The sequence below is a fragment of the Spermophilus citellus genome, assembly GCF_964194105.1.
Source record: "Spermophilus citellus genome assembly, chromosome: 12".
Classification (NCBI taxonomy): Eukaryota; Metazoa; Chordata; class Mammalia; order Rodentia; family Sciuridae; genus Spermophilus; species Spermophilus citellus.
The window spans coordinates 73,030,322-73,055,084 of NC_138198.1; the positions used below are offsets into that span (position 1 = coordinate 73,030,322).

General features: G+C 37.6%; 1 protein-coding gene across 9 annotated transcripts in view; it reads right to left on the minus strand.

Moving 5' to 3' along the window:
• PTPRM (protein tyrosine phosphatase receptor type M) overlaps positions 1 to 24,763 on the minus strand; it is an 825,699-nt gene that overhangs the window by 248,752 nt on the left and 552,184 nt on the right. For all 9 annotated transcript variants that reach the window (XM_081262895.1, XM_081262888.1, XM_081262887.1 and 6 more), the window contains one exon: positions 9,981 to 10,113. In XM_081262895.1, coding sequence (XP_081119021.1) covers positions 9,981 to 10,113 — 133 coding nt within the window. The remainder of the gene's footprint in view (positions 1 to 9,980; positions 10,114 to 24,763) is intronic.

Sequence of the window (24,763 nt, forward strand, 5' to 3'; positions counted from 1 at the left end):
AAACTAGGCAAAAAGATATTTTTAAAATGTGATCACTTATGTCTTGACTCAGCTTATCTTAAAAGAGAATTAGGATCACAAACTGGTGACTGAATATATTTGGCCATCACAGTATTAAACATTGATAAGTTTCCAACAAATAAAATTAGAAGACTTAATCAAAGAAATCAAGATTTCTTCCCTCTTTCTAACGGGGACAGGAAGATATGTGACATTGCTGTATGTGACTAAAGCTGGGTAAGGAATGATTTCTCAAAATGCTGTGTGCCAGGACCGCACCTGTACTCACCTAGGTCATCCATAGGGACCCCATGTGGGCAATTATAACTGTGATGCTTAACCACACCTTTTGAGACCTTTAGGACCAGAACTCTTGAGCCAACCCTCACTTAACAAATCATAAAAGAAACATGCTGACAGCTGTGACTATAATACTGAGCAACCAACAGATGCCACAACGATGAAATAATTCTCAGTGAGGACACCAGCAGGCATTTCTAAGCTTCCTCTAAGGAACAATACCACTCCTGGATGATGGCTACTAGTCAAGATTTTCAGTGAATGCTATGTCACAACTTCATTTTGAGGATCTTAATGTATCTCTGAGAGTTTCTTTTCTTCCTTTTCAGTAAAGGTTAAAGCCATACCTAGGAATGATGAATTGATAATTGACCAATTTTTTTTAAGGAGTGGCCAATTTCCTCAACTACTGACCATGCTGACTCCAAACCCCAACTCAGGCTTTTAAGACAAATCAAGTAAAAGGATAAAGGACATTTTTGATAGCTCCCAATAACTATGCACTCACAAGAACCATTTCAGCAAATGGCTTTCCCCTGAATTTATTCCTATTAATATTTTCTTTCTGACACAGGGACAATGAGCGAACGTACATCACAAATTCATATCAACCATGCCAGAAGGAACAGTGCCATGCAATGACACAGCGGGAGGGCTATTAGCTGCAGAGCAGCTTTTCTGGAAATGAGAAGGCCACCCCACCATGAACCTGAGACACCAGACATAGCTACCAAAGACGAAGGTCTAGAGACTTCTACTGTAACACCCTGAATGCAAGACCTGAGAAACTGGATGTTTTGACTGATTAGGACCCATGCCCATAGTATAAGGAAAATTCACGTGGAGGCTGTTCATTCACTTTTAAAATTAAAAAAAAAAATAGCTGTAGATGGACACAATACATTTTATCTATCTATCTATCTATTTACTTATTCATTTTTATATGGTGCTGAGGGTCAAACCCAGTGCCTCACACAAGTTAGGCAAGCGCTCCACTAATGAGCTACAACCACAGTCCCTGATTTTTCATTTTTGAATATCACTTTTTAATCTAAATTCATGTTGCTTGTGAAAAATGCAATGGAGTATATTATTTATAGTTTCAGAAATAGTATATTATTTATCATACAAAGTTTCAAAATAGCAATTTTGGGTTGTTATACTTAGGGAAGGGAGGAATGAAGATGGAATGGTTAATGGGTACAGGGGTGCAATAGAATAGAAAGAACAACTTCTAATATTCTATAGGAAGCTATGATTGACTATAATTAATTTAACATAAAGAGGGTTTGTATGTTTAAAAGAAATCATAGTTATGTCTTTGGTGACGGTGACATATGTTAGTTACCATTATCTGATTCCCTACATATTGTATCCATGTTGAAATGACAGCCTGCATCCCATAAATATATGTAATTACTGTCAATTCAAAAATATTAAAAAATGAATAAAATAAATGGTAATTTAAATATAATTAGAGTATGAGACCTTTTTTCTTTTAATTAAACTGTATCAGATTTATATAACTATTCTTTCAGCTATTTTAAAATATTAAATTAAAATTTCAAAGAATTACTATTTGCATTTTTTAAAAATTATATATTCTAAGTAGAGAATCTGTTCACTGTAATATTTATACTACAGAAATATAAAATATATTATAAAACTTATATACCAGATTTTTTTAAAGGTAAAAGCAATTCAAAGTCTGGTGTTACATTTAAGGCTTTATTTATTTATTTAGGAGGGCCTCCTGCTTGCTAGGCAAGTGCTCTACCACTGAGATACACACCCCTATGACTTGTGTAGACAAGTGTTTCTCTTTGTTATTGATGAGGTATGTTACATTTCTAGAATGGGCAAAGCACTGCACTAGATGTCAGAATGGAGTGTTGAAGATGACTAAGAAGGATCATCCCATATGTCATGCTATAATCTAATAGGAAAAATGGCACCTAAATTGCCCAGAGTGTGAATGTCAGGAGGCTAGACTGTTGCCACTGAAATTAGAGGAGCGCCAAATTTCAGGTGTCCAAACTGGAATTGGGGCTCTTAGGCAGAGGCTGCATCCATCATCACAGGAGCTCAATTAATGCTGGAAATTTGTGTCCATGCTGGTGAGTACTTAGGAGAGATAAAATGGGCCATTCTTAGATGAATAACATCAAAATTTTTGCCAATTTTCTTCCTTGTTTTATTTTTACAAAGAAGTACAAGTATATTAGAACTCAATAAATGATTCCATTTTTACTTGGTGCAGTAAAACCCATAAAAATAGCTTTGCTTTATTTCCATATGGCAGTGCCAAAAAGGAAACAGGATATATGAAAATAACAAAGCCAAAAACTTCTTTTAGTGGATCTAGTGAAGCATCATTCACTTTAAAAAGTCTGTGAAGACACTGGGCAAAAACATGCCTATCTTATTTAAGTAAATATGTTATTTAACATAGTTTTACAACTTGCAACACTAACATTGTCCAAAAACCCCCAAATCAGAAAACCCTTCTCCTTCTAACACAACAGTTCTTATTTATTCTTTATAAATTTTAGTTTTATTCAATTTTCTATAAATGAGTCTAAATGAGTGATCCCATTTATAACTCCTTTCCCTGTTAAAAAGAAATTTAGATTTATGCTAGAAGAGGGATCATGTATCTAGCACAAAGAACTCAGATTAGAAATCAGCTTATTTATTTCTTAAGGTATATAGTTTTTTACTTTTACTGTACATATTTTCATGGCTGTTTTCATTATTAATACAAAACAAAATCAGAAAAAAAATTGAAGAAGTGATATTATGAAGTTTGAACCCCTGGACTCACCAAAATACTGATTTGAACAATCGTTCCAAACTGGATACATCCAGTTTTCATGTTCATGATATTTCCCACTCTACAAACCTTAGAGTAAACTCCTGTCAGCATGAATATAGACAGATACCCTCTCTAGAGAATGCAAGACCATAGGCTGGGATAGGTCAGTCAATGTTGATACCATCTGGGAACAGCCATGTGACAAATGGTCAGTTTTAGTAGTTAATATACAACCCTCTCTTTATATCCTTAGATGAAATCTACGGCTGGAGCTTCAGAGGTAAGGTTTACAAAAAGATACAGTTTTCAAAAGCTATGCTAAAGGGTAATTATCAAATAAGTTGTGCTCGGAAGTATCCAAGCATTAAAATTAAGAATCGGTTGGACAACTGTTCCCTAAGATGGCTCTGAGAATTTTCCCTGATGAGTGTAGTACAAGCCCAGGGACAGATCCTGGTCACAAGGCTGCATAAGAGCCCATAATCCAGGTGGTTCAGGAGCCTGCCTGACCTTCTAGAATAGTGATAGCTGCAGGAGCAGAACTGAAGACAGGTTCAGGGTCCGTGCAGGTGCATGAAGAGGTTTTTAGCACCCTGAGCAGGGCAAAGCTACCTTGTGTCCTTACCCCAGGAAGTGAATCAGTTGTTACTTTGCCAGGTTTAGTTTGGCAGTTTTTGAACCTCCACATATTTGTGGTTAATTCCAAGGCCATATCTACTCAAAAGCTTCTGGGTTTCTGAGGGCTTTTCCAACCACTTGTGGTTTTCTTCTCTGCAGAGAACATTGATCTTTCCCCCATAATCTAACCTGTTCCTTGACTCATCGACGGCCTCTACATAAAGAATCCTAGTGAGTTAGCAAAAAGAAGGGTTTTGCTTGATGCTTTCAGCCACAGCACTTTCACCAAGGCCTGGCCTTTAGGAAAGAGGCGAGTGAGCTGTCTCTTTCCAGGTGGCTGTGTCACTAGCTATCTCCATAATTAAAGATCCATCCAGTGTGTGACCTTGGATGCAAAGGAGAGATGCTCCCCACAGGCAAAGTAGGGGAGGTTTCCCTCTAAAGCATAGACAGTTCCTGTCCCTGCTCTTATCCTATGTTTGAAAACAAAGACTTGGAGGCATACACACAAGGGACATTGACTCGAGAGAGGCACTGAGAGCTCCTCTAGAGCAGATTATGTTCATTGTTAATATAGTTGATATTTGCAGGAGCCAGCATTTGAAAGGATTGACTTGTTTTTTTCTCCTAACACTTTCTGAGATAGGTTCTTGGTACAGCTGGGGGAAACTGAGGAACACAAAACTAGGTGGTTCACACAGGCAGGGAGCCTCAGACACAAGCCCAGGCAGCAGTCTCCAGGGCCCTGGCTCCCACCTCTACAACTCCCAGACTTCCCGAGCCTCTGAGGAGGAAGGGGTGTGGCTAACATGCCTTTGCCTCAGGACTTACTATAAAACTTAACAAATTTCTTTCATTCACTGAGCCACAGGAAAGCATCTTCACCATTGTGCCATCAGAAGAAACTAATGAATTGACAAAAATTACACATATTCAAAAGGATTTCAAAAACATCTCTGTAAAAGAGGAAGTAGAAAATGGATTTTATAAATAAAAGATATCTGAAAATATTCTCCATTGATGATTCAAAAAGACTACGGCATGCTGGCAGCATTTCAAATATCTGTAGTCTTAAAATAATGGTAAACTGTGACAAGCTGATGATGGTACCATGCTTTTAGCCAACGAGTACAGAAGGATCCTTCATTTTACAGAGCAAGGGGCACCTGTGAATTTTACTCCCAGGAGTCACTGCAGCAGGGTGATAAGGACTCAGACACATTTGTGTTTAATCCAGCCTCTGCCACCTACTACATATGTGCCCTGGGACCAGTTCCTGAACTTCTGAATCCTTAAGCTATTATATTTATCAAGCACAAACTATGTACATACATAAGCTACTTTAATCCTCACTGCCTCTCCATGAAATACACTTCAATCACATCATCATATTTCATAGACACAAATTAGTGCATAGAGGTGAAACCTTATTTAAATTCATACTTCTTCAAATTTGAAAGCTGGAAGGCGAGATTCTAAAGGCATGCTCCTTAGCATTCTCTGACAGTTTCCTCCATCAGGTGGAAGGTTGGTACTTACATTCCTTACCCTCCTTTTAAAATAAAATCATTTTTATAAAGAATTCCAAATAAGCCATAGTTAAATAAACTATTAGGTTGAGTTCAGAAATGGGGATTAGTACAGGAGCTAGAGTAATCACATAAAGTCTAGGTTAGGAGAGGCCTTTATACAGGTCTATTTGTTCAACTTACCCTTAACTACCAACCTATTCAGTTTTCATGTAGAAACATGAAGGACAGAAGTTAATTGAGAGGTGGAAATGACATGCCAATTATACATCTGTGTGCACATATGTACTGTTTCAAGTATGCCAGAGCATGTGCAAGGGTAGAGAGGTCTCAGGATCTGATTCTTATATATGACTCCATCCTAAATTCTTATTTTAAAAAAGCTATTCAGGAAGAAATATCTTCATGATTTCCTTCTTGTAGTTTCAAGAACTGTGATTTTGAAATAGGAGTTTGAATTAAGCATTCAGAACTTAAGATGTTTTCTGCATACGAGTCACACTTAGCAATAGTGGGGGAAATCCTATATCCTATGTAAACAGGCAGAGGAGGGGAACTAGAGCTAATGTCAACTTGCCTCCAGCAACACACCTCAGGCATCTCTTTGAAAATAGACCTTTCATCAAATTTTCTCTCTTATCTTTTTTGTTTCATGATAACTTCAGAAATATTTCTCATTTTTATTGCAATTTTCATCTTGGTAATACTAGTATTGTTTAAATATAATAGAATGGGCACTGAATATTTAACAATTTATGCTTCATTTGTAAAATGTATATCAATCAGTTAAAATGAGTTATGGAAAGAAGACAGGAACATAATGTTTCAAGATTAAAACAGTTATATTTACCTGTAACAGTGTTTATGTAATAGAACAGCTACCATTTGCTATTTTGCCCAGTAACTTATTTCTCTTTAATTTTTTCCCAATAGTCACAACTTCTGCAATTTCAATGTATCTCAGTGGCTGAGACATGAATATTATTGTAATTAATACAAATGTTCTCAAACTTATGAAAGATCTACACCAATTTTAGAAACAATAGTAAATATAATTAATCATGGTAAATTTGATGGTGCTTATATACTAAATTCTGTCTAACATGTAATTGAGATAAATTGTTCCTTTGAAAAATGTTGAAAATGCAGGTATTTTCATTTACATAAATAAATTTAATTATCCATGGTGAAATATGGAAAGAAATATCTACTATTCATGTTAATATACTTTAATTTTGAGAGTATATTACCATGTGGCTCTGCATGAAACTCTAATTTTATAGATCTTTATCTCCCATCCTACCTTAACAGTTGCTATATCAAAAATGTTGCATCCTCAAAAGAACACATACTTTTAGATAGGACAAAATAAAAAGAGATTGCTTTGCCTATAGAACAAAGTAAAATAAATGTTCAGGTTTTTAAAGAAAAGAGATTTTCATATTATATTATTCCAGACAAGGGCCAAATGACTTAGGACTCACAAACAAAAAAACTCATTGATTTATGAGAGGTTTATAGGACATTAAGACAGAATGTCATGTCAGTTTTTAGTCATTATTACGTATATGCAAAAGAATTTCACGAGTTAGTATGAGTTGAACAGATTTTACTTTTCCACCTTCTCCAACTATTTTTAAAGAAGGCCACTCCCTCTCTTGGGCATAGGTGGTCTTTATGACCAATGCATATATTTGAGTTGGCTGACTCAGAATGCTGTGGGTAAAGAAAAAGCAGGCTAACTAGCCCACACAGGAATGAGCTCGAAGTTTGGTAGAATTAGGTTCTACCAGCAAAAATGACTAATTATGTCTAGAAATCCACACCTGAGGCTGTGCTTGCCTTTTTCCTCTTCATTCCCTTTTTTCACTTCCCCACTGCTTCTCCTTTTTAATTGAGGGCCTCCTATGGGACAGGGAGAGATGTGGCTGAAAGATCAACTACTCACCAGCGAATATTTCTGGGCCTGAAGTGACTGAACAAAGAGAACATTTGGCAGACCTACTGGGTAGGCTTAAATAATGAAACATGCTTGTTACACATCAATAACACTCCAGCAACTTATCTATGATTAATAGCATGTTTTAACTATTCTGTTTAAAAGCACTACTTTTAGAATTTAGACTTGAATTTGGGTGAGAAGCCCTGAACTATTAGAAGTTTTTAAGAATTTGTGTTAAATATGACAGTTTGTATCACATTATTGCTCTGGCCTAAGTTTCATAGGTCTTACCTATTCTAAGAATAAGGCATTGGCTAATTTGCCTTACGGAAAATTTCAAAAGAAGCAAAGACAAACATGGTGCATGCTGTGAAGACAGCCCTTTAAAGAATATTGTGCAGTAAATAATCATGTAAAATTTGACAGGACTTAGGGGTATTTAGCCTAAAGTTGTATCAAGGCCATATGTTACCGTAGGCAATCTCTTCAAATGCATAATTTATAACATCACCTCTGTGACTACCTGAGAGACCTAGGTAGAGAGATGAATTAATCCATCAGAAATAGACCCTTAGAGGATTAGTTAACATTTAGCTAAAGTCACAAGGGCAACTGGATTACTAGTTTCAAATGATTCCTCACAGAGGGCTTGCTATATGACATAAAGATCCAATACATTCCCAGAATTTACAATAAATCACTCAGAAATCTTCAGTTTGAATATCCAAGCACAGGAGAGTTTATTGTTACTTAGGTTTCTTTTTTAATTGAGTTATACTATTACCACTAGTACTGAGAGAGAGAGAGAGAGAGAGAGAGAGAGAGAGAGAGAGAGAGAGATATCATTGGTGCCAAAAATCAGGTATTCAGATAAACATCAAGATGAATAACATCTAGGGGAAAACAATTATGAGAGGTGAGAGGTAAGGAAGAGGATAGAGAGGAAAAAAAGTTAAAATGTAAGAAATATGGAGGAAAAAAGAGAAAGGAGCGTAAGAAAAGTTAAGAGAGGTATAGAGAACTAGAATGAAGGAAAAAGCATTCAAAGTTATAGGAGAAATTAAATGAAGGGTGAAGAAAAGGAAAAAAAGGATAAACAGCATATGACAAGGGATAAAGAACATGATATCATGAGGACCCCAAACCTGTGGTGTACAAGGCTATGAATGGGCCACACTTCATTCTGGAGCTGAACTGGAAGAAAACACACAATGGAGGAAGAAGAAAAGCAGCATATGTGCAATATTTGGATATAGATTCACCCCTTCTATATTGCTACCAACCCAGGTTTTATCTTCGTTTTTGATGATGTTTCTTCTCACTCTACAATAACTTTCAGAGGACTCGCTCAATCCCACGGCTTCAGCTCCAGAAATGTTGAAGGCTTTTAGGCTATGGAAATTAAGATTCCTCCACAAGAACATACCCACCTACATGGGACATCTCCCCTAATGGAACCTTAAGCCTAGCATGTGCATAGCTGAATTCTACATCTTTATTCCTCACATATGTTCTAATTCCTCCTCCACTCCACATTTTGGTAAATGGTGCTATCTCCACTAACTTGTCCTAACCAGGAGCCAGGTTCTCTCTGCATTGTTTGTTCTTCCTCCAAATGGCTACTAAAATTTTCCCCTCAAATATTTCTCAGTTTTCCCCCTCTCTTCACTCTACTGGTCTTCCTGACTAGAGGACTTCCCTTCCTCAGTCAGCGCAACTTCCTATGATAAAATTTGGATCATGTTCCTACCTGCTAAAGGCCATCAGCAGACTTCAGGACCCAGTCCAGCCACCTTTCATGACAAGGCACAACTTTCAAGACCTTACTTGGAAACCTCTCCTCCTTTGCTGCCTAATATCTATGACCTCACTCCTCCCACTCCATTAAAATAATTGTTTTTAAACCACAGAGAAAAGTAACAAGACCCATGCATTTCTTCCATTTTGGAGTTTTGTACCATCTCTATTTTTTTTAAGAGAGAGAGAGAGAGAATTTTTTAATATTTATTTTTTAGTGTTCAGTGGACACAACATCTTTATTTTATTTTTATGTGGTGCTGAGGATCTAACCTAGTGACCCGCTCATGCCAGGCGAGTGTGTTACTGCTTGAGCCACATCCCCAGCCCACCATCTGTATTTTTAAGTTGGCCATTTATATAGATTGAAGATTTCACTGCTAAGTATGGTTTTACTTGTATTAACAGAGCAAAATTTTTCAAGTATGAAAGGTAAGAATTGCTTACTATAGCCAGATATATTTTATTTATCTCTTCCCCCAGATGACCCTTTAGCTAGACAGGGCCATATTATAACATTTAACTCACAGTATAACTTGTCCTTATATGTGTTGATGCTCTGCTATTTTTCTGTGGGGCTGTTCTTTGAGATTCACTTTCTCAAGGGGTAGTGCTGATTAAGCAAACACCCTAGCATGGTACCTGCACATAACATGGGCTCATCTTCCTTATATAAAAAAAAAAAAAAAGGAAAAGTGCTTTCTCATATCATACAAAATTCTTGTACTATTCTTGTACTATTCTGGCATAATATGTTTTGTATATTCATACATTGTATATTCATACAAAACACAGCCATTTACTCCAAATTTCTGTCCCATAACCTTGAATGCTACATGATGAAAAATGTTAGCAATCACAGAGTCACAGATGTGTCTTGGTCATCAGCGCCAACACAGTAACTAAATATTTTTACACATGAAGCAACCTGGCAAACAATAGGAGATAACTAAATTTTTGGCAACAGCTGGGGACTCACCTTTTCTTCATTACCAACACAACTCCAAGAAATATAATAACGAACAGCAAGATGCCAGCAATGACTCCAGCAATTTTAACCGTGTGGTCTGTTTGTTTCTCAGGTTCTGGGACTGGTTTTGGAGTGGCAGCTCCTGAAGATGAAAGGAAATGAAACAGGAGAGAGAGAGTGGGTAAGAGAATAAAGATGTTACACTTAAATTTTTTTCTGCGTTTAACAGAGTAATAAGACTTATCAGAGCCAGCAGACAGAGGAGCTTTGATTTTTTTTAAACAGCTTTCATATGCACTGAAAGGACTATAATTGTTCACGTTGTTCTTCAATATTTTACTAAACCACAGCACACCCACATCTGACCCCTTTATAAGAGACTCCTTCTCAAATACAGTTTTAAAATATTTTTATTATCTCTCTTGGCTCCTGCTCTTTCTACCATTTTAAAACTTGCTAACAACACAATAGCTATCCCTAAGCCTTTATCCAAATTTGATTTGCTGGAACATTTTCCTCAATTATTTTTCATAAATGAAGCAATAATTCCATAACATATTAGCCCAAACACCTGGAAAAGTAAGATAAGCTCATTTACCATGCATTTTACCAGCAATTGTTTTTTAACACAATAGAGTTTTTTCCCCTTGCCTTTGAAAATCAAAATCTAGGTCACATCTGGTAGGCAAAAGACTCCTTCTAAGCAATTTATTCACAAAGTGGGAAGCAGCTGGTGATCACACCACTGGCACCCACATTTAATATCTGTTTAAATGAGATAACCAGGGACTTAAAGAGGCGGCCACGTCTCAGCTCTCCTGGCTTCCCATTTCCAACACACCGTTTGTCCTGTTTACGATATAATGTGATGGAATGTCAAATCCATGTTTGATGAAACATCCATTTCCTCTGCTAAATGAGTTCACGATGAAAAATATTAGGAATGCAATGTTCAATTCACTAAACAGAAATTATTTTCTTCAGAGCTTCTCCATGGCATACCAGGATGGGATGGTGCTTGGTGTTTGAGCTACCATGCAACCCATACTTGGTAGACAAAGGTTATTTCATGCCCAAACTTCTCACCTTAGACTTTTCTTTGTGCTTTTGTTGGTAAAAATGTAATTAAAATTAAATTAGCTTTTCCTCTCCTTCTGTTGGTGTTTCTACTTAGTAATCCTCAATTCCTGACAACTGAACTCTCACCACATCTGTGCCTTTCTGCACGGAAAACTAGACAAATTCTAATGTAAGTCATGGCTGAGAAATAGGGGGTGTAGGAACATGCAAATCTCATTTCTTCTTCATATCAAGATTTTTTCCAAGAAACCTTGTATCCTGAACATGGCTGTGACCTGACCTAACAAAGTTGGTCAAGATCAGGTGAGAGATTTGAAGTAAAAGATCCAAGGCCATGTTTATCTGAGATTCTACCACAGAGGCACACTTAAAAGAAGGAATAGTCATAATGAGAGCACACCTTAAGCAAAAACCCTTCTGGATAAAGCTTTATAGGCCACTTTTATTTATGACGAGGTCAAAAGATGTTCTGCTATTTTGTTTGAATGAATGTCCCTTATACTGGTTGTCTAGTTAGATGTTGAAAGTATTAATGTTAATTATTTTAATGGACATTATACACCTGAAATATCCAACAAACCACTGGAATATACAACCAGATGGTCATCTTGGAAGAAACTCTTATGTTAAATAAATTGTTAAGAAAAACCTAAAAGTGAAATGGGTATGTTATAAAAATAAAAATTAAAAAAAAAATCATGCAAAAAGAAACAGTACTTCAAATTCAGAAACTGAAAAATTCCAATGTTTTGCAAATTTGATTTTATATCTCATATATATATATATATATATATATATATATATATATATAAATAATGTGGATTTTACTCTTCCAAATGCTCACATATTGTAAGCCATTCCATTTATCTCATTAAGTTAGCATTTACCAGTTCTCCAAATATATTTTCTAAATACATAAATGATTTAAGATTTTTTTATTTCATTTTTGGTAACTAAATCAAGATAGTAAATGCAAGAGTTTGGGAAAAATGTTTAGAAAAACTTTAGTTAAAAAAATTTAAACATAAAATGTAGTAAGATACAACCTGTATATCATAAATACTCAGTAACAGATGAGTAAGTCTCGTTAATAGTCACATTTGCTTCTGTTGAGTAAATAACTGGCTATCTTTATTCAGCATTTTACCTGGGCTCATTAAGAACTGTTCATGACTCTTCTGCTTTGGGACAAAGACAGGTAGTTACCCTTAGGTTTTTGTTCCCTGTTGGAACACAGGCAAGTATATCATTATGCAGCCATTGTAAGCTCCATATTATCATTCTTTAGGACTTACTTTTAACTGATTTCCTTTTGCAGGTCAAGAAAATGAAATGTTCTCTTTCTGTGTGACACAGTTGCAACATGATTATGATAGCAGTCATTTGCAAAATGGCACAGTGACTCAAAAAAATGGGAACAGTGGCCCATGATCAACCTTCTGATGGGTTCAGGTGTTTATTTGGGTTTAGATTTCTCTGATAAGCAGTGACACAACCACAAAGTGGAGATGAAATAAGACACATGCTTCAGACAATCTGATGAGCATGTCCTTGGCTCTGGGCACTCTGTGGGTGCAGGCGGTGTCTGCCTTTCTCATGTGTGCTCTGTCCCTCTTGCCCTTCCTAAAATGGACATGTCTAGAACCACATCTCTTAGGATGCTCTTTTCCCTGCTTTCATTTCTTTGGAAACATGTGCCCATGGTTAGGAGCTATCAATCACCTTTGGACAATCTGTGACAGATTATGATTGCAACTGATAGTTGTTTTTTTAAAAAAAAACATTATTTTTGTCTTTCCTCACCGGCATCTATGAATTTAACAGCACAATTTACAAACTGCTTGGCAAAGAGTTGTTTTTGCAATATTTTCCCCTCTGCCTTGTTATTTTCTTGTCAGTTTTCCAATGGAGTATAAACTTTTATACTTTTTTCTGTATAAATTCTAATTTTTTTGTAGAAAGGCATTTTTTTTATCTTGTGTGCATTTTGTTTAGAGAATACGGTATATTTTGTTTCATTTGAGAGTGGGCATCAGCTAATAAGCTTGACCATATTAACAAAGATAATGAATATGCAAAAATATTATAGAGACTAGAGATGAGGCTACTGAAATATAGCACACACTCCTTGCAGATGCCCAATCTTGACTCATAGTGCCAGCTCTGGGAACTTTGTTTTAATGACCAAGCAAATAAAAAAGGGTGATATTCCAGTCCAACTCCATTATTTAAAGTTTCAATTATGACATCTAGTATGAATAAGAAAAGTTCAGAAGAAAGGGAATGATTATCCAATGTGGTATTTGGTTGGTTTTCAACTTGGCTGGAGACAAGTCAGTTTTGGCCCAATGCTCAATGTTAAATTAAATAACAGCAGCAAGCTGGGCCTAGAACAAGATGTACTCAGCCACTGGCTTGAAGTCTAGATCTGATGTTGACTACTGAACTGGCTGCACAAATTCTCCCAAAAGTCTGAAGGGGACAAACCCAGAAGGCCACAAAGGCCATAACTGATGCCTGGAACTACTGACTGTACTCTGAGTGGCCTTACCTGGAAAGAGCAGACACATTCTCAGAGGCCAGGTTAGAAAAGGTTGAGGGGACAGCCTGGCATCAGCACACCAATGGGAGCCCTTGCAAAACACTGATTAATGCCAGGCTGACCCTGAATGTGGAAGAAAACATCAGCAATGATGTTCATTTATTCAACAAGTGTTTCCTGAGGACCTAATAATGTGTCATGCACTATATCGGGTATATATGGCAATAAGCAAATGCACAAGGCAAAGCCCTCTGTCCTCCTGGAACTTATGTTCTTATGGAGAAAGACACAGATGTAAACAAATAGTGTAGACTGTATGTGAACAGATGCTCTGCACTCTCCTTGAGTGCGGAGAGGCATTCAGCAGAATGGGATGGGTTGGTTAGTAAGGTGGGAATCAGAAGTAATCACTGAGAAAATGGCACTGGGCTGAGACCTGAAAGAGAAAAGGGGTGACATGAGGTGAAGCCTCCAAGGCAATGGTAAGGAATAGTTCTGAAGTGCAAGATGAGGTTGAAACACTAAGAGGGAGTGGGGTGGAGAGATCTGGGAAAGTGGGGACATGATGTTGCAGAATTCTGCTTTTTCTCTGTTTCAGATGGGAACTACAGGAGGATTCTCAGTACAGGAGAGAGGTGATTTGGCTTATATTTAAGAGGCTCATCCTGGCAGCAGGTGGCATAGCAGACTGTAGGGGGTCCATGATAGTAATATGGACATTAATTTTAAGGCTATCACAGTAACTCAAGCACAAATCTAGGATGGCTAGAACATAATGGTAGAAGTAGAGTTGGGGATATGAGGTCCAACTTGACATATATTTTGATGGCCTGGCTACTGGTCAGTGAATTAGATGTACAGTGCTTCAGAGTAACATCCACTTGCACTTGGTAGAAGTTGCATGAGAGATAAAGGTGCCATTTACTGAAGACAGTAGTGAGTGTTAGAGGAACAAGTTTGGAGATTGGGTGGGGAAACCATGAATTTAGTTTTTAGTCCACTCAGGTTTGAGGTACTGACATCCAAAGGAGATATTAAACAGGCAGTTGGATATACAGGAGAGAGATCTCAGTTTAGAACAAATTTTGGACTTTCATAATAATAGAAGATGGTATATAAAGCCATGAGCTTGCATGAGGACACTTGGGAAGTGAACACAGAAAAGAGAAGGTGACTCATAAGGAGGGACTAGCCAGCTGAGGGAGGAGGGAAATTGGATAGGAGGAGGAGGAGCTGAACATAGACAAAGAGGGGCCCTCCTGGTATAGCAGTCAGGAGGCACACAGGGAAACAATTGAGTTTTTGTTTTTTTTAAATGAAGATGGGGGGAGTTACAGCATCTTTGAGTGTCAATGCTAATGGTTCATCAGAGAGGGAAAGGTTGACCATACAGGAGAAAAAAGGAGATGTGCATAGGGGCAAAGTCCTAGAAGGGGCAGGAAGGTGGGCTCTAGGATGCACACAAGCAGAGGAAATGGCCTGGGTTGGGGCAGATGCCTTAGGGAGATGAACAGCAGCAAGAACAACTCACAGGCACAAAGGCTTGCAGGCAGGTTGACACAGTGGTCTGGGGACAGAACATTCTGTTGGTCCCTTGTGATGGCCTCATTGTCCTAGTGTAAAAAGCAGAAAAAGGATGAGGTGAAGAGGTGGAGGAAATTCAAGGGGGGAGGAGACATGTTGGAAGAGTGGACTGGAACAGCCAGAGGTGAATGTGCAAGCCTGGAGGTTGGGATGTGTGGAATTGCAGGTGGCTGACCTGGAGTACAGACGACATAGAAGAAGGTTTTGAGAGAAGGACAGAGACAGGAGTAGAGGTTGACAGGTGGTAAGGGAATAGACAAATGGGAGAAAATGAGAGCTGAGCTACTAGCTCTTGAGAAAAAGGCATAGTGAAGTCTGTCTTAATGTCCTCAAAGTTGACAGTGACAGGGAGATATGAGGTTTGGGGACAGGGGCTTTGGCTCATTCAGGAAATTCTTTGACCTGTATTCATGCCTCATAACCAGGGTGAAGGGGAAGACAAGGAGGGAAAAAAAAGGCAGAGTGTGAAACCTACTTGGAGTTGTATTCCAGTGGTGGGAGGGATTGACCAGTGGCCATATCAATGGTAAAGACACATCCTGGAACATCTAGATGTTACCCATTACCACTTACATACAATGATCACAGCACTGGACTTATGCAGAACAATCCTCTTCATAAGACACAGCCTTCAAAGGAACATCCTTATTAAGTTCCTTGCAGGCTCAAAGTATCATAACTAGGCTATGCGGGGCAATTAGGCAGGAAGAAGACTGTGCCTTCATCATGCAGGGAGCTGGTACCAAACATAATATAAGAAGCCATGTGAGTGCCAGAGGCGAGCTACAGAACCAGACTGAGGAAGCATGAGAGAGAATTTGGAAAGGCTTTTTGTCAGAGGTTGCAATAAGGAACAGACTTGAAGGATTTCTGATGAATTGTGGAAAGGATGTCCCATAAGACCAGACAGAGAAGTCTTTAAGTCACATACTAGCTTTGCCTTCTGGAGCTTGGGTACAGGTCTGGGAGTAGTGGAGGAGAGGAGTTGGAACTTGGGCTTAATGGCATTATGAGCTTTGCTCACTGGATAGAACATCCTATATTATATTTAATAAATGAGGAACCACAAATAATAATGGGGTTAGGCCTTGTGGAAGGGTAAGAAGGAAACTCGGGAAGTAATGGAAAGTGAACTGCCCTGTCAGGCCAGGAGGCTCTAACTTTGTTTTTGTTTTGTTTTGTTTTTTTAATATATTGTTTTAGTTGTAGATGGACACAATACCTTTATTTTATTTATTTATGGGGTGCTGAGGATAAACCCAGTGCCTCACATGTGCTAGACAAGTGCCTTACCACTGAGCCTCAGCCCCAGCCCCGGAGCCTCCAACTTTTAAGGTGAGAGGGTTCCTGGGACTAAAAGGACACAAGGAACTCCCTGGGCAAATAACCAGATACACATAGGTGGTGACACTCACAGATGGTGCCTGGGTCTCACAGTGTGACTGGGGGAAAGGTAGTGCAGTTTGTGGGACCAGGTGCCTGGCCTCCTCCTGGGAAGAAGTGTGTTTGGCTTCAGTGTTTGAATCAAACCCAAGGACTGGCAAACCAGGTATCACGATGCCACTCCTGGTGCTTGATGGGGAGAGAAAGAAAGAGGAGTTGGGGCAGGAATAAAGGGAACTACTGAAAAAGAAAAGCTTGATACTGAGAAAGATGTGAGGATGCAGGAAGAGATGAAAGCAGAGAATAAAAAGGGAAGCTGTGGACATACAGAAAAAAACTGTGTCTACAAATGTGTTTCAAACAGCACTGGCCCCCAAAGATACTCTTTAAATTTCAAATGAGCAAACCTCAGCCACTTTGTAGCAGCATTTTTATGAATTTATGGGGCTGGTGATCTATTTTAATTCATTTTCATATTTTTTTACCCTTTTACCTTTGCAGAGGTCTTTCTGTTCTTTATATTAAAAATAGCTGCCTTTTGATTTTAGAGATTATGATGAAATAGTTCATTCACATCTTGTTACTCAGAGAAATGAAATTCCTTAGTGTTATTTAGGTTTCTTTCAGCTGTACATTAACATTACACATAATCATAAACCATCTCCAAGATTTTTCATTTAAATTACACATCATTCTTTTTCTTCCTTGGAATGCTAAGTCAATCACTACTCCTGAAATAATCTACATTCACACTTTATATGTTATCTGTAACCTGATTATTTTTTTGAATTTATAACTCTTCCTTTGTCCCTCATTTTCACTGTAGGGCATAGAGAACCATGTATGGCTTATAAGTAATTATCAGAAATATTGCTTCTCATATAACACTGAAAGACCGAATTGTTTGAGATACACATACATATCCTCTCTAAAAATTAATCTACTTTTTTATTTGTGTTCTAATTTAATGGCAGTCATTGTTCTCCTTTATCGATGTGGCTGACACCCTGTGAATAAAATGATCTATCAAAGGCTTATCACCTGCTATCTGGACATTAAAAGTTCCAAGAGAATTATTAGTGCTATTACTATTCTGATGAAATATTTTTCTATTTGAATTTCTCAAATCATGGTCAAGCAATAAAATGAGGAAATAACTTGTCAATGCTAAGTTATCAACTGTGTGCACCTTTCATATAAAGTGAATAATTAGTAAAGGGGATCTGAGTGGCACTTCTGAAATTGATGATTTTTGAGAATGACTTAGTTAAGAGTGGAAGTTTCCAACAATTTGTCTGAAACTAAGCTTTGAAGCATTAAAATCACCATCTACTGTCCCTTGAATTTTCTTCCAGGCTTTGTGCTTTAGGTCACAGTCTAGTTCATGTTTAGCTTCTAAAAAGTAATTGTGTGGGAGAAAGGATAAGATAACTTCCTGAAAAAAGTACTAACTGCTTGAAAATCTCCTTAGAGCATTTTCGATGCCCTCAAATTTGCCATCCATTCTCCTATTAAAAAGTGATAAATTTCACTTGCTTGCTAGAAGCGTCAATATTTCTAAGGCTCCAACAATGTGCAAAGAGTCTGGCAAGCTGCATGTGGATATGGGACAGGATGTTCATGTGGCCTAAGAACTACACACATATGATCCTTGAAATGTAATGATGACTGGGGGAGGGGGCTTAAGGGGCAGTAGAGATCCTCACATCCTCAGGTTCTCATTTAGTAGATTTACAATTTTTCCTCAATGAAGTGCTTTAATAAATAAAGCTTATATTAATTGTGACATTCTGTTTAATCGATTCTGGGATATAGAGCCTCTGATTAAAGAGAGTTTAAGAATAATTTGCAGAGGTTTTGAAACATGCACATGGCTAGGTTCCCTAAAGATTCCAGATCAAAGATCTGGATTAGGATTGAGGAATTAATTTTAGGTGATTCCCTATACACATGAAGAGAAACCCCAACATAGAGGCATTGCTCCTATATCTGTGATAAAGTTTTTCAGACTATGGCAAAAATAGAAGGAGGAAAATTTACTGAGCTATTATTTTTAAAAGATCTCTTGATATAATAAGATCTTGCTTTGCCAGTTAAGTAATGTCTACCATTTCAAGACTCTTCTTCACATTTAAGAGGCAAACCTGGTGGAATCAAAGACTAGCTTATGACCATACTCAGTATGCAATGATTGGATGATACTCTCAATGATAAGAGCATTTAAATTGTGCTGATAAATTTTCCAATTGCTTACTTAGGAAGGAAGAAGGCTAGGCTTTTTGAAGACCTATTATGTGCTAGGAATCTTATGGAACTTTTGTTTAATACACCATGAGGCATATTAATACTGCTTTACAAATGAGGCAACTAAAGTCAGAAGCTGTCAGGGTCCAAAGCTCATCCTAAATTGTTGGGAAGCAAAGTAATGGGGATACATTCTGCATCCCACTGGTCTGACAATGAAACCAAAGCCCACTCTAGTTTCATTATAATGCAGTGTCGAGCCTCACACAAGAATGAAAAATAAAAATGGCAGAATAATGCAATAAGAAAAGAAAAATCCTGAAACAAAAATAGGATGAATATTTGAGAATTTTGCTGTCAAAAGACAGAAAACAACAATCTGGTAATAGAGTCAATCTAATTTGATTCCACTATGTACGTATTGAATGGAAGGTATGGAATTCTTCCAGAGGTCAAGGTGCTGTAGTGTAGAGAGACAGAAAATAGAGATAGAGTAGAGATCCTGGAAAGGAATCAAAGAAAAGAAATAGGAGTGATTGTCAGGGTAGAAAGGAAGGACTGTGAAGAAGGAGAAAGGAATTAGGGTCATTTTTCCACCCAAGGAGACAATGAACAGGTGTAGTGACATTGTCTCCCATTGGAGTTTTCCAAGAGTAAGGACATTTCTTACAACCTTTGACTCCTAGAGAGCCATATGATGTTTTTAATGTACTGATCACTTGACAAGTCCTTGCTGAACAAATGTCATAAACTACATAGAAGACATTTATAAAGAGAATAATGGAACCCCCATGTGGTCTGTGTATAGCTATAAAAAATACTTTTTTATTTTTTATGGTGCTGGGGATGGAAACCAGGGCCTTATGTATCCTTGGCAAGCACTCTACCATTGAGCCACACTCCTAGTCCAGAAAAATACTTTGAACACAAAGGTGTAAAAGCAGGAGTTCCAGTTCTTACAGAGAAAGACTGAGACAGGCTTCTCCTTCTTTCTGCCTAGAATTTAGCAGGTACCCAATAAAAGTCAAAGCAAGTAAATGATTTTGATTGTATATAAATGATATTTTGACCCTCAGCACATAAGACTGAAACAAATTATAAAGGATATATATTCTAACCTTGAGTTGAAGAATAATCACTTGGCACTAGGTCATTTTCCAATATCATGCTCAATCTCTAACAAGCCTAAGAATGCTATATTTTCTTTCTTCACTGTTTCCTCTTTTCTACTCCCCTCATCCTGGTTTATCTCTTTTCTGCACTTTTGCTCTTGACTCCCAAGCAGATGTCCTTTCTAATCTCTTTCATAGACTGCAAGTTCTATTTGTTTTCCTAAATAACTCTAACCAGTCACTCTTTCATTTAAAAATGAAAACCAAAAACAAGAGTAATACTTATTTCAAAAGGCAATCAATCTGTGCATGGTGGCACACACCTGTGATCCCAGTAGCTTGGGAGGCTGAGACAGAAGAATCAGGAGTTCAAAGCCAGCCTCAGCAATGGCAAAGTGCTAAGCAACTCAGTGAGACCCTGTCTCTAAATAAAATACAAAATAGGGCTGGGGGTGTGGCTCAGTGGTTGTATGCCCCTGAGTTCAATTCCTGGTACCAACACAATAAACAAGCAATCAAGAACTCCCCTGAGCTGGCTCCAATCTCTTAAGTTTATGCCTCTTCTCTATTTCTTCGTTCGTTCACCTTACGTACCAATAAAAAGAAAATTTTCCCTAACATCTTCTCTTCTCAGGATATTTATTCCTGCCATTACATCTTCAGGAAAATTCCCCTATTCATTTTTTCTTGGTTCAAATCCTACCCATTCTTCAAAGACCACATTGCTCCAGTGGCTGTGTAGGAAGCAGCCATTCTCCTGTGGAACTTCTGTTGCACATTGCTTCACTTCTCCTGCATAGAATGTACTATTTTTAAGCTTTGGTTCAGTTATTTTGGTAAATTCTTTATATCATATATGAAACCATAAAATCTTTAGGACAAAACTGGCAACACTCATCTCTTTGCTCTTCATATTGCCTGATCCCTTATCTTACATTCGAGGACATGTTTGCTGAATCAAAACTTTCTCATAGTAAACCTCACTTAATCTTCCTGTCTCCCTCACTTGCATTCTTTTCACGGCATACCTATTATTTTTTCTACTTGAAGTCTTCAGATATTGGGCAATAGGCATGAAAGAAAACAGGAAGGAAGAATATGTAGAAGTGGATAGTAAAGGCAATAACCAGTCCTATTCCCTTGTCTTCCTGCAGAGATCCCCAGTAGTGATTAAGAAGAGAGGCATAAGCTGGGGTTGTGGACTCAGCAGTAGACAGCTCACCTAGCACATGCGGGGCCCTGGGTTTGATCCTCAGCACCACATAAGGGTGGATAAATAAAATAAAGGTATTGGGTTCATCTACAACTACAAGAGAAGGGGGAGCATATACAGGTAGCATGGGATCATGTTCAACAGGCATCAGTACATGCCAAGAGAGACGGACAATGTCCAACTAAGGACTCCTGAGGATGCCCAGGGTGGCCAGAGAAGAAGGGATCTTCTTAGTACACTGAGGAAAGATGAATGTCCTTACCAGGAAATTTACTGACTATCAATGATAAAATGAGATTAACAGACAGAAAGAGCATGTAAATAAATGCCAGTGGCAAAATGTTATATTTCCAGCTGCCAAGCAGTGAAATATATATCCATCAAGGTGCTAAGACAGACAAAAAGTGAGTATCTATCAAGAATAAAGTACTATGAGCTCAAAACTTAAGTGTATACAGACCACTTTTCATGCTCATATATGGAATTTGTTTTTGATGTCTTTAAACTAGCTAAAATTTCTTCCAAAGAGTAATTAGAATAATGTGGGGTCTTTTGGAAAGAAAAAAATCCTGGAAATACCTAATAAGATAATGCTAATTAGATTCACACTAGTAAGAACAATTTTATTTCATTAAGTGGTTTTCTCATTCCTATGATCTGCCAAGGGAGCATTTTCTAACTCCTTTATTATTCATGAAAGAAGTAAGGCAGAAATATGAATAATTCCCTTTAGCAGGCCCTTACATTGGCTAATGGACACATGTAAATCACTCTGATGAATTCTTTCCCTGTGTGCATGTGTTGCATTTGTCCCTGGACATACACCGATAACTAAAGAGATTATTCAGACATATAAGGGCAATCCACCATATTGATAATTCAACAAAATAACTTCATTTTTCATCATGTTTACTGTGAAGCTATGTATAAATAGTCACGCAAAAAGAAGACATTTACATCACTGTGAGGAAAATACCTACACCAAGTCACAGATAAAAGTTGGTATATCAATGTGTGTTTTCACCAAGAGCTCCAACTTGAATAAAATATAATTAATAAAGAAACCATAATTAATAATTGTATCATCAGCAATCCCAAGAAGGAAACTGTACATAGTAAGTGAACATCAATTACATTGGCTGAGTGATGTTTTGCTTGGATATTTATTAACTATACTCAATGGGAAAGCTCATCAGAGATACTGATAGATGTGCTGCGCAGATGTCATTTATTAACTCCAAGGCAGGTGCCAGGCTTATTTTCAATTATCGTTTCTCAGAGATAGTTACTTACTGTTCTAAAAATCAAAACAACATATTGAAGACAAGGGGTAGTGGCACTCTACTTCTAAGTAACATTTGCCATTCCCTCACAAACTGCTTTATATTTTTCCAATTTCATATTTGGTAACTGAAAAATTACTAAATGAGATCACCTATGATCCATCTTAATGCTATTTTATAAAAGTGCACCCTCTCATGCTCTCTTGAGAACTGATGCTACTGAAAGACAAAGAAACCCAGGACACCAGGGACAATGGGACCCCAATGGCAAGGAAAGCAAAGGAGGCCTGAGGCTTTATTCAGTATGCTGGCTGTGGAGAGGCACAGAATGGGTTGTACACTGCTCTGGGCCATTACTGCTTCAAATAAAGTAGCTGTATTTGAAAATGAAGTACCTGTTCTCATCATGATCATCAACATCATCATTGCCAGCAGAAAAATAATAGCCTGGGTCATGCTGATGCTGTTTATAACCCAAAGACCAGCAAATGAAAAGTATCATCCGTGGGGGACTCATTACAGGTCTTGACATATGATAGAATAATAATGTTCCTCTCATGCTTGAGCGCTCCTGGAAACCACAGCATTCACATGGTGTTCAGGTAAATAACACCCTATATACCATTGAGAAATCCATTCATTTCCTGGGAAGTTCAATTTTGAACTTCTGTGACTGGCAGTGGCCTGGATTAATTACCTAATTCTCTTGAAAGCTTCAAAGGCCATAAAGCAATACTATATTAGAATAACAACAAAGCCACAATAGCAGCACCTGCCATTTCCTAGGCCTTTACTCTGAGCCAGCTGTGTGATCAACTTTATGCCCATTATGGTGTTCAGTATATAAGTTAAGAAATAATGAGGTTAAAAAACAGTATTCTCCCTGTATCACAGATTTGGAAGGTACGATTTCAAGAGAGTAAGAGATTTGCTCAGAAGCCTGGACTTGTATACACTACTTTCTGTATAAAGTACAAGCTTTGTAAATTATGTGCACTGGGATCTAGACTGCCCATGTGAACTACTGAATTAACATCAGGGACAGAAGGGTTAGGTCCAGATACCTATCTGATGTGTCTGAAACCTGCCAGAGGAAATGTGCAATGTGGGATTGAAAATGATCTGGATTCTACCACTGAGGACCTTCATTGTTCCTTACTGATCTGGCTGAAGGGAGGCAAGGACTTTCCACTTTAACCTTTGCTTATGCCAGGAGGGGGAGGGAAAACAATAAAAGCCTGTGGGAAGCTCAGCTGTATGCTAAGTGACCCATCCCAAGCTTGAAATTCCTTTGAAATTTGTGGTTTTATCTTTTTAAATAAAGGATGTCAAAGTTACATCTTTATTCCATAATGTATCAATTTTTAATAAAACTAATGTTTTACATTATTTATCATCACAGAAAGCAATGCTCCCAGAAACTGCACCATGCTTGATCCTGCAATGCCATGAAGCCCTGGCTTTCCAGCTCACAGAGCATTTGAGATGGGCCAGGGGCTGAACAAATGGTACAGTTCAAATGGAGAGAGACCTCTTTCCTCCCCTTTCCTGTAGGACAACCTTGCAGACAATGAAAGGTGATTTGATAAAGAATACATGGTAACTATGCTAGAAAATCCATGGCTTGAGAAGGAATCAAACATGACATCCTCTTCCACTAAAAACAACCTTGACAATTATAAAAGTAAAGAAGTAGAGTGTGTGCTGCAGACTGAGTGGTGAGATGCTTTTCACACAATAGAATGGTGTGAGTCAAATCTTAAAAGATTTTGGGTCTTTACCCCCTGGAGATACCAATGAACATTTTCACACTAAGTGTTGAAAGGGCAAATGAAGTCTTCTAAAAGGACTAAACTTATCCCCTTTTCATTCACCAGGTCTGGCTTCTCCTCTGATTTGTTACAAGGTTGGTAAGACATTTTAAATAAGATTTTTTTCTTCAAAAACAAGTATTATTTTTTCTAGATCCATCCTTGATATTTTCTTAATTTGTTGCCTCCTCTTAGGACGATGAAGGAAATTCTGACTTGCTTTCAATTTGGAATAAATATATTGAATTATGCCCCCAAAATATTTCCAAAGAACCATCACAAACACTAGTCACTTTACAATAATTTAAAGATATTTATTTACAAAACAGACTAATCTGAAGTCAACTAAAAAGTTAAATCATACAGCAGTACAACATGTCCCTCTGCCTATAAATTCTGAGAGAAATTCACTGAGATTCTTATGTATAAAAATGCCAGAATTAATGCTAAAGTCTTATATTTTAAAACACAGTAAATGTTTTTCTAAGGTATCTATAGGGATGAAAATCAAAGTTAAGACAATTGATAACTATTGATAGC